The following is a 17,550-nucleotide window of genomic DNA, read 5'->3' as shown; positions in this document are numbered from 1 at the left end:
TTTTCAACAGACAGAATATGCCAGTAGTTCAAGGATACATTAGATCCTTTCAAATTCAATGTCATGCCATGAAAAGTAGAAAAACACAACGTGAGATAATTCCTTGAATCCAGTGTTTTCAGTCGACTGAACTCTTTTTTAAAAGCAAAATTATCTGTATTTCTGTAAAATTTAGAGAGAAATTAACATCATTGTCTCTGTACACCACCCAGATGTAATCAGTGCCATTTCCAACTGTGGAGTTGGTAGGTAGTCTTCAGGGTTCCATTAGGGCAAATCACTTTTTCTGGACTAAGGTAGCTTATATTTTTTGAATCTCTTTGAAATAGTGGCTGAACTTGCACAGAGTGAACCCCAATGAATTCTGAGAAGGGAAACATACAGCAGTCATGAGAGACCGGTAACATTTAGTAAGTTTACATGACTTTATAAGTTCTGATGTCTTGGGGTACCTGAATCCAGACATCTTGGATCATCTGGATGTGTCTGGGGTCAACTGGGTACTCGGGGCAGAATGGTTCAAATTTGGGTAAGAAGATCTACAATCGATCAAATTGAATTAATGGTTCTTTTGATATGAGAACATAGACCATATCTGATTCCAGGAGCAAAATGAAAACACAATCTCTAAGAAAATGAAGATGATGTGTCTAAAGCAGGACTTTTTGGTAAATGATAAGATTAGGAAAACATAAAAGAAAAAAAAAAAAACCCTCTTTTTCTAGAAAGACTGACCATAGTCTATGACTAAAAGTTCAAAGTTCCAATTCAATATTAAGTACATTTTATAAAATTTCCAAGCTTAAGCAGAAATTGGGTTCATTAACAATTCTACAAAGGGCAATATTGCTCTGGAGGGACTGTTAACTCTACAGCATGTATATTTTTTATTATTTAATAGACAGCATGGACTTCATACATATCCATTATCAGTGCCTTGAAAACCAAACAACTTTAAAAGTTAGCAGCAGTTTCTGCAAGTACAAAAATACACATTTATTACATTACATATGGTAGTAAAATTTGTCAAGATATATTATACAAACTCAAAGCATTTTAGATAAAGCATCAGTCTAATATATTATAGATTGACAGAGTATAATAAAATGACATGTAGTCTGTCTTCAAATCATACAATATAATACTTTACAGCAATATTAACAAACTATTCACATGAAATATTACAGGAGTATCTAAGGGAACACAGCGAATAGGAATAGTTATTGAAAACCTCAGCATCTATTTTCTTCTATGCTTCAAATTGGGTGCATAATTTTCTACCCACCCATATGAAAGAAAAAAGGACAGAACTATTATTTTGTAAGTGGAGAAACAATTTCTTCCAGAAAGACACTCCAAGCTGTAAGAATGTCATTCACATCTTGCAGTTCCAACAGTAGTAAGCCCTAAGGGTAAGGGAAATGAATCCCTATTGCCTTTAGATATTACACCACAAAAGATGCATATGGACACTCAGGAGTCTAAATACAGGAGTGGCTGTTTATAAGGTACAATCTACTTCACATCTGTGACTGAGATGGCCAGTGTCATGAAGGAGCTCTTTGGAAACAGAGTTCTGAAAGTTAATTACAATGCTTAGGGTCAACAGGGGCCATGTCCCACAGAGGTAGGCAGCACTTACAGCTAATACTGAAAGGACTTCTACTTTACAGAAAACATTATTATTTTTTTTCTATAACTGAAAAAGGAAACCTTTAGGACAACAGGGAAAGAACATTTGACATGAAAGTTTCCTAGTGGCTAAGAAAAATAATTGGGGATAAGCTAGTTTGTGGGAGAAAGGTCCATCTGATGGTCAATTAAAGAGACTAAATGGGTTCTAAGCAACTTCTTGTAAGTAGCTAAAATGAAGGGAGATGCACATCCATTCCTGATTCTATCCTTTCATACTGGCTGGGAGGCCTAAGAATCCGTGGAGATAATCCAGGAGATGTACAGGTATGACCTTTAAGGTCAGAGAGGGGAGAAGCATTGATGATGTGAGATAAACTAATGGGATGTAAACCATGAATACTCTGGGACAAAAGTATATAAAACTTGTGGAGGTAAGAAAATCCAAAGCCAATGACTGTCTGAGAGGAAGGCCTGACTGCTACTTTGGTGGGGATTCCATTCTGTGACTCTTTGTAAACTGCCAACTTTAAAACCGCTCTCTCAACTGCCAGTGGCCGTCAGAAAGGGGATGATTTATCAGTAATTGTTTCTGGCTGCTAATCGAAGAGGCAGGGCTGTGGAAAAACACTACCCAGCACAGCAAAGAGGAGCCTCCATTGAGTGCATGCTGGCAGCAGCTTCGTGTGGCCCTTTTTGCCTCACTAGGACAGCGGATGAGGTCAGGAGGTCGCCTCCTAATAGGAAAAGTTGCATTTCTGGAGAATGTTCCTAGCACTGGCATCTTTAAAAAGGACCCTGAAACAAGCAACCATTTCCTTCTTCCTCCTCACAGGAAGGAAGAACAGTGGAACACCAACAGAAAAACCAACCAACCAACACAACCAACAAATAAACTATCATACTCATGGCTCTTGGATATTCTAGTTTATTCCATTCTAGCCGCATCAATGGGCTGACTCCTGGAATCTTCCTGTGATGGCACGTGACTAGAGAATGTCACAGAAATGGCTAGTGGCTTGGATTCAGGGAAACGTTTCACATGATTTCCTTTATTACTGGACATACTTTCTTTTTTTTAATACTTTGATTAGTGGCCTTTTCTTGCTTAGTTATTAAACATATTCCACGGAACACGGACGTTTCTGTGCACCCTCCCCGTTTCCACAGTCCTTATTCTTCACTTATGATATCCTGGCCTCAGGATATGAATCTCACTCAACATGTAGGCCATATTCTCCATACAGAAGATGTTTTCTCTGGCCCCCTGCTAGTTATCTCTAAAAACACATGATAGGACCAATCCCATGCTCTAATAAGGAAAAGCCTCCCAAAGAGGAGCTGAAATTTGTTAGTCTAAACTTTTTGCCAAATAGTCTCAGTAAAGAGAATTCTTTTGTTGTCCTAAGTGTTAGCAATGATTATCCTTATGCTACCCATCCCACGTATTTTATACAAAGGGGTCATAGTACTCTTGTCTTTATGTCATTATTAGCCCAGTTTCTGCTCTTGTACATAACACGTTCTTACTATGGTTAAACGTCTTTGGTTAAATGCTGGTCCCCAATATCACAAACCACTGTAGGCCCCGAGTCTGGGCTGGGTGCATCGTCCACAGTCAAAGAGCTGGGTGAGGATCTCTTACACGGCAGAGTACCAGGAGAGCGCTGCTCACTGCTCTCTCCTTCCTTGTGTGACTTCACACAAAGCTTGAGTCCATCCTCCACCAGGCTGAATGGAGAGCTACAGTGCTTCTCTGAGTCCTGGCTGGGGTACGAGCTATACCACTGGGCTGTCTGCATAGCTCCAAGTCCTTCCGTTGCCCTTTGGGGCATGTCTTCCTGTGTCTCTTGCAGTGGGCTGGCTTCTGAAATACCAGAAGCATAGGGAGGTGGCTCCATGGGTCCTTTTAGAGAACTTACTTTCTTTTCCTCTGGTCTGGACGCCCTTGCCTTCTTTTTGAGGGACCAGTTTTTCAAACTGGCCACACCATTTCTCAACCATGTGCTTGGGTGAAGAGTTACAGAATGTATTTGTGAGTGCCACTCTACAACATCCTTTTTTGTATACGCCAGGCGGCTGCTGGCCTGCCCTGATGAGGGACCAGGAGTTGCAGAAATGAGGCTGGAATTGCTAAAATCAGAAGCAAGCTCTTCCTGTTTTCTTGGAGCTTGAAAAGTGCAATCTATTGGAGAGGAAGTTTCAGTGGGGGTAAACACAGAGTGTTCCGAAATCTGAGAAAAAGCGCTGTCTTGGGAGCTCACTGACGAGCCAGAGGGGGACGTGCCTGGGGAGGACAAGCTGGAGTAGCTGGTCCGTGGGCAAACATTTAGTCTTGGGGGTAAGCCCTTCTCGGTGTTCCTGTTTGTGCTACTGCTCTTGCCCACCTCAATCCCCATCACCAAACTCTGGTTAATGAGCTTTTGCCCCTCCATTTGCAAAGACTTGTGCCGCTCCAGATAAGCCTCCTCTCCGTGCAGGAGACCGGCTCCGCAGCTGGTTTTATGCTGTTTCTTTGAATAAATTCCCCTGAGATAGGTCAGTTTGCAGTGCTGGTCATCCATGCTGGGCTCCGAGCAGCGCCGGTGCCTCCGCGAGCTCTTGAGGGCATCCGCTGTGTGTGTCGGGGAGTATCCAGATGTGTCTGTGCCGAAGGGCTGGCTCCCGGGATGGTCCTGAGACATGTGACTGTAAGGTGCCACAGAAATGGCCACTGGCTTGGATTTAGAAAAGAGTTTCACATGATTTCCTTCATTACCAGACAAGCTTTTCTTCTTAACATTTTTATTAGTGGCGTTTTTCTTGGTATCAGTGCCTGCGACTAAACTCTGTTTAAAACATGTCTTACCCTCTTCCTGGAGGGGTTGATTCTGCTTCAGATAATCCTCATCTTTTCGAGAGAGAATTGCATCACAGCTGGACTTGCGTAGCTTTTTCTGATAAAATTCCCTGAGATACGAAAGCTTAGAATCTAGATAATCGATGCTGGGCTCTGAGGAGCGTCGGTGTCGCCTCAGGCTTTTTGGAACCCCTGCGGCAGCTGTGGACAGGTAGCCAGGAGTGCTCAGGCCCGACGGGGCCCGGGCCTGATCCCGCAGTGGGACCTTTGCATACACTCCCGTGAGGTCCACCGGCTTGGGTTCAAGAGGCCGTTCCATTTGAATGTCTTCATCTTTAGAACGGTCTAAGTCAAAGTCGCTCAGGGTTAAGAGGCCTTCCACCTCAGGCTGGTCGAGGTCATAGTCACTGAGGGTTAACACAGAGTCCATGCTTCTGCTACCCTGACCAAGTTTCTTCACCAAGTCACTACAAGGAGCATCGACATCCTCATTTAGCTCATTTTCCAAGCTGTCATAGGAGGAGTCGTTCAGTTGGAAGCAAGAGATATCTGTCAAAAAAATCAAACTATAATTAACATTTTTACTTACCGAAATTGCATGCTGTGTTAAAAAAAGAAAAAAAAAATCTATGTTAATTTAATACTCCTTTCATATAGATTGTTCATATTCGTACTCTCAAGAAAGAAAGGAACTTTCACTGTCTTCCCAGAATTAAAAAAAAATGTTGCATTATACTAAATTTAACTCCGTTCCTGAAGAAATAGGCTTTCTTAATTAAGATTTCCTCAAAGCAATGAGGGCATGTTGTAATACCAAGAAATGGTAAAAAAGACAAAGGAATTCATGCCGGGTGTATCCAGGTTCAGGAGCTGTTTGCTGGTGAGTGCACACGATTTAGTCTCAGAGAAACCTTACTAAGCAAAACTCTTTACCATTCACTACTTTATCTAACCTTCACAACAACCATAGAGGTTACATATTATGGTTACCTATATTTATAGTTGAAAATATTCATGTTCAGTGGCCTAGAATAACTGGTCAAAGATAACCTAACTAGTAATTCTGGAAGGTTGAATGGTTTCAAAATCGCCCCAGGCCCCAGAGGGCTGGTTGTTTCTAAACTGCTGCTTGGCTGGAGTGTCTCTGGGCCGCTCGGAGGAAGGAGGGGGAAGACGAGCAGGCCTGCCTCTCCCTGCTGGGCTTCTCATGCCAGTTTCAGCCACAGCAGTGGTACTGCAGACATTAGGGACCTTTGTAAAGATTTTTTAAAAGGGCAGAAACATACCAGATGATGCTTCTGAAAGTTTTGGACCTCATCTTACACATTGCTTAACCCCACCAGTGGTAACACTCAGGTGGTCAGGGAGGAGCAGGGGCCTCCTTCCCTGAGCTGTGGCCCCCAAGACAGCCACGGCCCCGGCAAACAATGTTTCAAGCACTCACAGTACCTGACGTATTCTCTTGAGCATCACACCTCACTGAAACCTCTCCTAAGAGGGACGTGATTTCTTCTCCGAATATCCGACAGCAATTTTCAATCAGAAATTGGATAAGCAGAGAAACCTGCATGACAAAGGACAAAAACAAAGTGCTGCTTTTCATATATAGCACATCTACTAGTCACATTTCACATATATATCCTGATTTTGCCAAAAATGAAAAAGAATCCTGAGAAAAATTCATGTCTCCTTTAAAGGTATACAGAACAGTTCCCCCTAAAAGGCAATGATACTTACAAGACTAGTTTGGACATAGAAATTATTTTTAATTGGTGGACTGAAGTCACCTGTTGCCTTAGCTCAGTGCTAACATATTTATACTAATGCTCGGTCTTTAAAATTAGGGTAACTTAAAGCATTCTTCATAGGGCATTTGGGGTGAAGCAATAAACTTCATTAAAATTCACTAAGTATCATTATTAGATAAAGACTTATGAAATGTATTTCCTATGTAAAAGGCAGTTGTCAGAAGTGTGGGAATTATGCATCCTCTGTGGGTTTCTTGTAAAGTAGAGAGACAGCTAGAGAACCCTTGCATTCTGCCTCACTAGTCTCTACCTAGGCATTTCCCTCCCTTAGGCTCCCTGGAGGAGCTTGGGGAAGAGGTAAGATTTTACTGGAGAGCTTTGCACCTCCACTGGGATGTACTGGAACCTTTCCTTAGCTTCCTTGCCCCAAGAGACAAGGCAAAGGAGCAGGCAGAATGTTGGGAGCAACGGGAATCAATATCCCTAAGCCCCATGTTAACTACCAGGCGCTAGAGGAGTATGATTTCAGATACTTGAACTAGGTAGTATCACTACCTCCATTTTTTAGATGAGGAAACTGGATCAATGTAATTAATTTCACCCAAGATTGTACATCTGGCAAGTGGTGGGGCTGAGGAATGAATCTTGGCTTATCTAAGTCCAAAGTCCTTTTTTCTATATTAAAATATATCAATTGCTTTCTTATGACTCTAAGGGTGAAGTCGGTCATGGCGTTTTTGCCTCCTTAAAGGGAAAAGAGAAGTAACCCAACTGCTATCACTTTTTTGCTTAAGAGATCACCTTTCTATAATCTACCAGGATAGGTAGGTAGGTATAAAACATAGGTATAAAACACTCAATGCACTCAAATTTCTAAGGAGGTGTATTTAAGTTATTTAAGAAAATGTGTTTCAGAATTAATACCCTGAATTTTAGGTTCGAGATGGGGACTCAATCCCCCAGGGCATAAAAATGAGAAACCTCATTACCTTTTTTGTAAATTCATTTTCTAGTTCTGGGCTGCAGGAAGTAGGAGGCCACAGAATGCTTGGAGCTATACACACCGCTAAATTGAATGCAGTCATCTGATTGGACGAGGAACACTGCTCAATGTTGTGTAATATCCCAAAAAGATACCTTAGGAGAACAACATTGGCTCTCGGGAGCTGGTCTAATAGCCTAAAGACAGAAAAATGCACTCTTTAATAAAGACATTCCATAAGAAGCTTGCGTCGATAGGCAACCCTGGGTTTTCACAGGGAACCACGCAAAGCAAGAACCCGGTTCAGATACGTGGGGTTTCAGTTAACATCGCACATGCAAAGTAAGGGCTACCTGTACACAGAGAATGTGAATACACACTGGGGATTCATTTATTTATTCCGTACACTGTCTTCACAACCCAGCAAAGATGTAAAAGAATGCAGAAAAACAGCCTGTAAAAAAATGCTGCCTGAAATATGTACCTGAAATTAGTACGATGTGTTTTAACTCAGGCAGATGCTGTAATGTTTCAGGATATTCTCAACCAACCCCCCACCTCCCAAGAGCTTTTTGATGAAATTAAACACTTAAATTTTAGTGGTTCTTTATTTCCAAGTAGCAACACAGGAATGCAGTCCCTTGGTGAGAGCCCAAACCTTCACTACTAAGACTTTGAGATCCATCTAGAGCTGACGCTCTGTTCCACCAGCTTCCAAGGCCAGATTTCATCCCAAATATCTTTATCTCATTGGTATCACTTTCACATATATAAGTCAAGCTTATGCTAGTACATTTCCTACTGTTTCTATTTTGTAATTGATCAGGGATCTTAAGATTATCACTCACTGAAAATTATTTTTACTATTATCCGGTAAAGAGATGTATATGTTGATACTCATGGTTGTTTTTTCCCCAACAGAAGTCTGCAACCTGGCAGAGAAAGTAAGGCGATCTGACTCCTGCTGCATAAAGAGCCCAGAGGCATTTCTTCAAGTGTGATAGACTGACACTGAGTATGGTTTTGTACAGACAAATTATCAAAGATATTGAAATAAACCAAAAGATTGCCGAGTGTATTCAATGGAGAGTAAGGTATTGTCTAGCATAAGCTTCTGGGTTATCTGATTCCCCAGAGGCCCTATGCCTTTGAGCTATTTTATAATTCTGTAAATTGTAGATTACTGACAGCAGTATACCTAACATTTGTCTACGGACTTGACAATTCCGTCTGGTGGCGAGACAAATGATTTATTTGCTTCCCCTTCACACTTCATTTCAGCATTTCTGATTCAACTACATAGGTGTGGTAGTCTGAAATCTCCTTTGAACTGATGGTAACATCTTACTGGTTCTCTCATTAATTAAAGAGTTAAATAAAAATTTTCACGTGTTCATTTTATATTTGTAGGATTCTTTCTTGAAAAAAATTTTATTTTGTGTTTATTTTTTCAGAGAGAGAGAGAGAGAGAGAGAGACAGAGTGCAAGTGGGGGGGGGGGGCGCGAGGCAGAGACAGAGGGCGACACAGCATCTGAAGCAGGCTCCAGGCTGTGAGCTGTCAGCACAGAGCTTGATGCGGGGCTCAAACTCATGGAACGGACCATGAGATCATGACCTGAGCTGAAGTCAGATGCCCAACCAACAGAACCACCCAAGCGCCCGTATATTTGTAGGAGTCTTAATTTTACCGTTTTTTTAATCATCCTTTAACAGTTTGTAGAATATAAAATTTTAGACAATGGGCAACGAAGTAGAGAAGCTGATGTTCAAGATCTCTGAATGGCTTTCACCAAACCATAATGGAAGCATAGAGATAGCGTGTGTGATGTGGCTTTGATTTCTAGCATATCAGAAGTTGTACTATGTTCTACTGATAGATGTCTATCAATAGCAGTAGATAGGTAATAATTCATATTTGAAAGCCGCTCAAGGAAAAAAAAAAACTGTACTAAACAAGCAAATGCAAATAAATGATTTTGGGATTCCTGGGTTTTCACAGAACTGGAGTACTGCATTTTGGACACTTCTTTCCTATTCCCTTATAAGGGCAGGAAGCGATCGGAATACCAGCTGTGAGTTCTGCCAGCAACCTCTCTTCGCAGGAGAAAAGACAATGCATTCTTTGTGATAAGACTAAGGCTGTGCAACTCCCTTTTTCTGTGACACTTTCAACAATTAACTGTCTCTCTCCAGTGCTCCCACAATACCTCTTTCACATTTCTCTTATAGCACCCATTATGCTACACTGTGATTCTTGGTTTACCTACCCACTCTACTAGACAGTGAGTTCCTTGAGGGGAGGGAATTTTCTCTGTGTGAATTCAGATGCTGAATGAGATATACGAGGAGTTGTCTGGTTAGTTAAATATTTACCAAAATTAAGATCACAGATCATAGACTGAGTCTACAGTATTATTGGTTTAATGGGTTTCAGCTCCTATCAGATTCAGATACACAGGAGGTGTACAATGGTCAAGCATTCCATGTGACTAAGATTAGGGGAGAACAATAATAACAATGATAGCAGTTAGCATAAATCTGTTTTTAAACTGGCCCTCATGGATCTGACTTTGCTAGTCATCATTACTTGAATAGACAAGCTTATAAGATAGAAGTTATTTTTTAAGTATTTTTGAGACATGACCAAATTAGAAGAATTACCTTTGAATTGTATTTATTTTCTCTTCATCATTTCCTTGATCCATTACACAGACCCAATGATCATAGAGATCTGATGAAAAAATACTTCCTGGAATATTTCGCAGAAAATCCTTACACAGGAGGAAAAATAAATATTTTAAATCATTATTCTCATGCTAAATATGTACTGGGGAAATCAGAAAGCAAGCGTTTTGTTGAAAAGTTAAGTCCTCCCTTCTCTGGAATATACAGAGCTCTGTGCCCACTCTACTGTCGTGCACACATAAGAAACACATGCTTTGATTTTTTCTAACAAAAAGCAGAGGCAAATTGGAGTCTGGACTGTAGTGGGAAAGAGAAGGACCACCTGTTTGGGCTGACGTCTCTTTTGCATACATGGTAGCATGTGACAGGGGTCTGGCAAACCATCCCAAGTCCTTTTTTTCCCTCTCAAATCTCCAGTTCCAAGAAATGCACTGACACATCTGTGAGGTTCAAAACGCCACAGTCCGTCATCCTATCGCTCTACACACACGTGCTCCTGCGTGCCAGGTGCTGTTCGAGGTGCTGGCGACAGAGAGGCGAAGAAAACAAAGCCCAGCTCCACCCAGAGGTACCTAAGAGTTTCCCCTGGAACTCCCTTCCCACATTTGGGGAGGAGGGGAGACAGCGTGCCGGACCAGGCCTGGCCGGGCTCTGGGAGCACGGGGCCGCACCCACATGCCTAGGGACACTAAGCACGTCCCTGGTACATCATCCTTTCTGACCTCTGAGACTCCCATCTGCTGAGACTGCTGGCAGGGCTGGGTGTGGTGAAACCAGATAATGCGAGTAGGATATGACCAAAGGTATTTGTTGTTTGACTTTTGTTTATAAAAAGCTTAAAAATAAATTTGGTCCTGGTCCTGTATTCATTTCTGTTCCCGGCCAACTCTCTCTGTTGCTTTTGGCATGGTATTAACAGGGCCAAGCTTGCAAAGTCTGATCTCTACCTCAATAAACCTCAGGCAGAGAAAACTCAATTTCATGTCTCAGCACTGCACCCGTGGTTGACGAGCCTCCTGCAAGCACCCGCTAACAACACAGAGAAGGTCAAAGTCAGCAACACTTCAATTTTAACTCTGCCTGCAAAACCAAGTCAGTAGCTTCACCCAAGTGCCTACAGAAGGCACACGTGTTACTCACGTGCCATGTGTGTTATCACTGATAGGGAGGCTGTGGTATCTAATTGTTACACTTAGGGGATTAGGTGTGCATCTTCCCCAGGATGAGCTCCTCCAGGGCATGGATACACCCTCAACTTCTTCTTGGTGCACCGCAATGCCACACAGTCCCAGACAAAGTAGAGGTCATTACTGAACTGTTGCTAGTTTTCACATGGTCAAATATTGAAAAGGAACAAAGGAAGGCCAACTAACTGTACTTGAGATTCTAAGATAATGTAAAACACCCCTTTGTAGTGATGTTACCCATTATACATTTTTTAAAAAGTGGCTAACAAGTAGGAAGAGATTGCTTCAAAGTCTTTCTCTGTTCTATTACATCTTCCGTAGAAGTGCACCTGCATACGTGTAATTCAGATGTGTCATCACAGGACAGTTATCTCCTTTTGGGTAAAGCTACTGAATTTTCATAATTCCAAACTAATTTTAGTTGCTGCACCTACTTTAAAAGTCAGATTTAGAAGAGGCAAATTTTGTTATTTCAAAGTGGGGCAGTGACAATAGCTCTCTTTTTAAATCTCAGTGGAAAACATACCTATGCTCTGTCTTGAAGAAAAACATCATTAAATCTTAAACCTACACTTGAAAGATAATAACTTGTAACATCTCAATGAACTCTGCACAGCTGGCATAACAAGTTACGAAATACGACCACCATCACAGCCGGGAAAGGATGTGAGAGCTGGTTCTGAATTACAATCACCAGCTCACAGCCCTCCAATGAGTCTCCTTCCCTCCAAGAGCAGAGCCCAGGTCATCAGCAGAACTCCCAAATTAATTTGAGATGAGGTTTCTCTAGGATTAAAAGGGAACTCTTCCTCAAAGGTTCGAAGGATCAAAGTTACAGTGTCTCAAGCAATTTTCTTCCAATTACAGTTTAAAGAGTTAGGCCTGTATTTAAGCAAAACCAGCCTAAGTAAAAAATAAAGGAAAACTTAAGTACCACTTCCAAATAGTCTTAAACACAAGAAACAAAACAAACCAAAAGTTGAAAACCTTTGGGCAAAAAGTATCTCCTTTCCTGCAACCACTTGGAAGAAATGAGAGTAAAACACAGTTCTGTGATTATAAAACTTCAATTACTTGGAACCCATTTAACCAGATGTTTCAATCATGTGTCTTTTGCTTATTTTTGTACAAGTGTTATTTCTGCAATTGGAGATACAATTTGACTCCTCTAGAATCATATTTCTTGATAAAAGCCTCAAAAATTTAGCACAAAATTTTAAGTGTGGTGCTGTGAAGGAAAAACAGCATGGTAAGGAAAATTTTCTAAAACGCAGGCTTTAACCTCTTAAGAGATGCAAGAAAGCCAATTACATGATAAGAAAAAGAAAATTCCTTGTGCCTACCTACCCCGCACACATGCCTGGCTAAGCGCACCACACATACGTGTGTTGTATTTCAGGAGTGAAGAGGAGTGACAAACTGTGCAAAGCACATGAGATGACCCTAGCTCCAGCTCTCCAGGTTTTGTGAGTGATGCTTTTTTGCAAAAGCCTACAGCAGGGACTGAGAGCAGACACCGCTCATGTGCCGGGAAACACGTGACTGTTCCTAAAGTCACGAAGTAAGCAGCTGACCAGGAGGAGGGACATGGAAGGGTCTTCCTCCCCGCCTGGCCTCTGGCCAGGGCCCCGCTGAGTTCCAGTTGGGCTGGGAGACGGGAGCCTGAGGCAGGGCTGCAGAGGCTGTCGCTGCGGCTGAAGCCTCTGCTCCGAGCTGGTTCTGACTCTAGGTGTTCAAAAAATGTGATGCGTTTTCAAGAATGTGGGGAGGAAAACATTCTAGGAGAGCTCTAACTCAGCTATGGATGTGAGTTAAATAACCATGGGGTGAAGGCTAAGAACCATAACAAATGCCAAATGCAGTAAGGGTTTTATAAAAAACCCAGATGTCGGAGTCTTTCCTACTCCACTTTCACTTTAAAAAGGCACTAGGGGACAGGGGAAGGCTTGGTGATTGTAAAAGTGAATGGGATTTTCAGCGGTCTCGGAGAAATTTTTTGTTTTTGTTGTTCAACAAATGCTTATCATGATAAACTCTGCTTCAAAGTTTAATACAGGTTTCTTTTTGACAATTTGCCTTTATTAGGAAGGTAATGAGACTGTGAAGAAGTCATCATAATCAGGATGTTTATTTTGGTAAATATGCCACACGTATTTTGGTGATTTTTAATTTTATTATTTTTGGTATGGGGCAGCACAGTGATGGGGGGAGCGGGGTGGAGTGAGAAGACATACAAGCACATCTGACACACCAAATCGCTGGCAGTGGCTTTTGAGGGCCAGTGTTGGCTTTGTGAAGTGTTTTTAACACTTCTTAGATTCTAAATCTATTACGGTTCTTTGCAGCTGGGAAAAATGTTGTCATGGGAGGAGCCAGTCATGTTTCTCCAGAGCTATGGCAGGGATAGATGAAGGGAGAACCTTTCCTACCTTTAAGACAGATGCTATCACAAAAATAGATTCACAGTCTAGGTGTACTTCAACTCCAGAATTCAGTTTCTCTTTTAACTCTCTGCAGGATTTCACATTGGCCGACTGTCGGAAGATACCTTTTGTGAGGGGTCCTTTTTGATTAAGAAAGAAAAGCATATCCTATAAGGAAGCAAAGGAAAAAACCAAAATGGCACTTCACACATACAAGCATGGGAACACATACCTGCCCTCTCTGGCTGCCAGCGGTGAGGATGGCCCAGGGGAAGAGTGGTGAAGGAGGAGCTGCTAGAAGGACTCAATTGTTTGTTTTTTGGTATCTCTAAATCTTTTCCCCCTGTTTTTTCCTTGCTATATGCAGCATCTAAAATATTTTACTTCACTGACATTGTCTTTTCTTCAATGAACCAACAACAACCAGCCGCTTGAAAATCAAATTTCTCTGACTGCTTCACGGTCCCTTGTAAACTTGTCTCTCTCTCCTTACCTCACTACCCTTTGCCCTTTATTGTCTAATTCGGACTCCTTCCCTGAATATGGAAATATCCTTGCCAGACTCATTCTCCACTCACTTGTCTTTCTTCCTTATTCTACTTCCTGTATTTACGTCATTCTTTTAAAATTCAGCTAAAAAGAAAAAAAAATCACCTCTTCCAGGAAGCTTTCCCCGCTCCACTGCATCATGATCAATGCTTCATTTTGCTTGCTTTCTAGCAAAGAAATTTCCTCTGCTTGCAGTGTAGGAAGGAGGGTGGGTGTTGGGGACAGGCAATCCATGGGACCAGAAACCTGTGTGACCTCTGGTAAACTTGAAGCTTTTATTTTGTTTAATTTGTAAAGCGGGGGCCAGGGTAGTGATACTAACTGCTAACTCTGCTGTGAGGCGTAAGCCCATAAAGCGGCTAGAGAAATGTATGGCATGTTACGAGTGCACAATACAGGGTAAGTGCTATGCATCTTGATAGTGGACACTCAACACAGCGTCCCTGCAGTGATCATTTCACAGAGCAAGGAGACAGGACAGACTCAGTGGTTTCATCTGACCCATTCTATTTATGGAAGGCAACTAAATGCCAGAGGATGTATATGTGTAAACACCTGAAGCACAAATATGACACACGCCAGATTTTTAACAAGTACAAAAATGGGTAGTTTCTGTTTCTAGGGTGACTAAAGCAAACTTCCAGAACAACGCAGAGTTCAAGAAAGACTGTGAGAGAAATGTGAGGGTTAACGGGACTCTAGCGTGGACTCTGCCTACAGAGCGAACTGTGTTTAGGTGAGCAGACTTGTGTGGCTTTTTCCTGGAACCAGCAGCCGACATGCTCTCTCCCTATTATGTGTTCCTTATGATTCTGCAACAGCTTAATCAGACTTTATTCTATGAAGTAATAATATTCTCAGCCAAATACTTGGGTGTCTATAATTTTTCTATTTAAGAACAGAGTTCCCTCCCAGAGCTCTCGTTTCCCATTAGTGTCACAGGCCAAAACTCACCAAGACAGGTTTGGGCAGATTGTCGTTCTCACAGATATTTGGCAGAGAAACTCCAAAGAGCTGCCCCGGCAGAGGGGATGTTGGTGACACGGGCAAGTTATCCAGATGAATGCTAGACCCCCGCCAAAAGGCCCAGTTTATGAGAGACCTTCTCCTTTTAAATGTCTTCTGTCCTGAATCTAAGGAAGAAGTGAGATTATGAGAAAAACTCTTTTATTCACTTAACCTTACTTTTATAGTTTCCAACTCACAGTATGTTCATTACTATGGTTCAAAGAGGAAAAAAAAATGCTTACAGGTGTCCTTTGTTACTGATAATTCAATCAAAGAAATTTCACTGTAACATTTTATAAATTAAGGAAAAATCAAACATTTGGGTTATTCTCCATCCCAACTTTGGAACATAACTGGTCTATTTACTTGAGCTTTGACACTAGACCTTCAAAGACAAAGAAAAGCCTCCCTTATTGAAATATAACAACTTAAAGCAAAAATTGTTTCATATGTACACATATATTATACCATTTTAAAATGAGACCATGCACACAAAGAAGCTGAAGATTAAACCAAACCACAATTAAATGGTGAGAAACAGAAGGGAAGAGGAAGGAAAAGGAGAAGGGAGAAAATGAGAAGGGGAAGAAGGAAGAAGAGGAGGAGGATGGAGAAGAAGGAAAAAAACAAGAGTTGTCTTTATTCAGATGTTCTTTACACATAAATGATGCTTTATTACTTGATGCCCCTCTCTACAGCTAAAAACAAAGACAGGAAGCTAATGCTGTACATTCCCCCCACTTCTTTCCAACTGCAAAGACTTTTTCTAAGGTATCTTTTTAGTTCCTGACTTTAAAAAGCATATTTAAGGCAGCACAGATGGGTGCAAACTTGCGTGAGACTTGCCCTTGCCAAGGTGAAGTTGATGATCTAATGGGGGAACAAGTCTGGTGGTGGGGGGGAGCAAGTATATTAATAAATAAAATCTCCTAAGGGAAGGACAAAGCACCAAAGGCATTCAGAAGAATGGTAAAGCACATCTACCCATTGAGGGGGAGGGAGTGATCCTGGAGGCATTTGCATTTGATTTGGATTTTGAATGAACAAAATTTCAACAAGAGCACCTGGCATCATGGCTCGCACCCTGTAAGTACTCAATAAATCATTCTCTAGCAGTAACTGAATTGAGAGATTTAGCCGGAAAGGGACAGCGTGAACAAAACAGGCAGAAGAGAGGTCGACAGTGAATCATGACTGTGAGGTCATAGCGCTAAAACATTTTTGATGTCATCTGTATCTAATTTTAACCTGAAAGTTGATGGATTTGCACACGATCCGATACATAAAAAGACAGCTCTCTAACGTTCCTTTGGACCCCTCCACTGCGGTTCCCCAACCCCCGCACATTACACATTGGTAACAATGATAAACCCTAGATGAAATTTTAAAATATGACAGCCTACCTAAAGGCAGGAAACAGTGACCAGAAGACAGTGGGTAAGTAAAAGTGTGACGCTTACAAGAGGGGATGGCACAAGACAGCTTTCCCAGGTTCACAGCTTTTAGCCTGAGGACAGGCTCCAGGGCGGTAGGGTCACTGAAATCTGCGGAAACCGGCACTCTCGCTGGCTGGAAGAGCTACAGAATGGAGATGGGGGGAACCACAGCAGCTGGAGTGTGTGTGTGTTTGGGGAATCCCAGAAAGGAGAAAAATGAAGAGTGGGAGCCCCAAATATCGTGTCTAGGTTCTGCCCTAATCTCTGGCTGGCCCACCAGACACACACGTGTGAGGCAGATTCAAAACGGCTTGTGATGAAGACTCAGAGAACAGAGGTCTGAGGCGGGAGAACCCTCAGGTGGTGCCCACACAACATCGGACGCTATTTTCTCCAGGAAGAGTGCAGGGCGATTAGTCACCCGACTGTGCTGCGGGGCACCACAGCCGAGCAAGCTACCGCAGAGGATGGTCAGCTGCTCAACATTGCCTAAGAATGGGACATTTAAAGGGGACTGTCCTTTCAGGGTGGAAAAGGTCGTAAGTGTCAAATAACTAATTTCAAATGTGTTTTCTAGAAGAGTTTTATATTTTTCGGCTATTATGTCCTCAGAGAAACCAACTTAAAACCAAATACCACAAAAGCCAACTGTGGGAAGACAATCATACAAGTGACATCTTACCAAATGGCCTCAGACCATCATCCACCGTTGGCTTCCTTAGAATACAGTAAGTGCCTCATCAGTGTACAGATATCCAGGTGCGAAGGTCTGTGGCTCTGGAATCAGGAGCCCAGGGAGACTCCTGGTTCAGATATTTATTTGGGCAAGTTACTTAACCTTATGACCTACAACTCAAAGCCTTGTCAAGAGGATTAAATGGATGTTAAAGTACTGCTTTGCAAGGGTATGGGCCACAGCAGTTTTGATTAAAACTGCAAAGTCCTCCACCTCCTCCCCACAAAGAGGACCCCCTCCTCTTTCCATTATCCATTTAGTGAAACACCCTTTGGGAATGTGCAGACAGAAAGGAATACCAGACTCTGCTTAACTAGAGCACTT

At 42.1% G+C, this 17,550-nt stretch overlaps 1 protein-coding gene across 6 annotated transcripts in view; it reads right to left on the bottom strand.

Annotated features, from left to right (window-relative positions):
• Positions 1–2,544: 2,544 nt before the first annotated feature.
• The window catches only part of ARHGAP20 (Rho GTPase activating protein 20), a 125,157-nt gene continuing 110,151 nt past the window's right edge, over positions 2,545–17,550 (bottom strand). For all 6 annotated transcript variants that reach the window (XM_027036465.2, XM_027036462.2, XM_027036463.2 and 3 more), the window contains 6 exons: positions 15,001–15,179; positions 13,504–13,665; positions 9,864–9,973; positions 7,209–7,398; positions 5,921–6,035; positions 2,545–5,020 (listed from right to left, as the gene is read on the bottom strand). In XM_027036465.2, the coding sequence (XP_026892266.1) occupies positions 3,168–5,020; positions 5,921–6,035; positions 7,209–7,398; positions 9,864–9,973; positions 13,504–13,665; positions 15,001–15,179 (2,609 nt within the window). In that variant the 3' untranslated portion in view covers positions 2,545–3,167. The remainder of the gene's footprint in view (positions 5,021–5,920; positions 6,036–7,208; positions 7,399–9,863; positions 9,974–13,503; positions 13,666–15,000; positions 15,180–17,550) is intronic.

This window comes from Acinonyx jubatus, chromosome D1 (genome assembly GCF_027475565.1).
Source record: "Acinonyx jubatus isolate Ajub_Pintada_27869175 chromosome D1, VMU_Ajub_asm_v1.0, whole genome shotgun sequence".
NCBI lineage: Eukaryota > Metazoa > Chordata > Mammalia > Carnivora > Felidae > Acinonyx > Acinonyx jubatus.
This window is presented reverse-complemented; position numbering and strand designations above follow the sequence as displayed.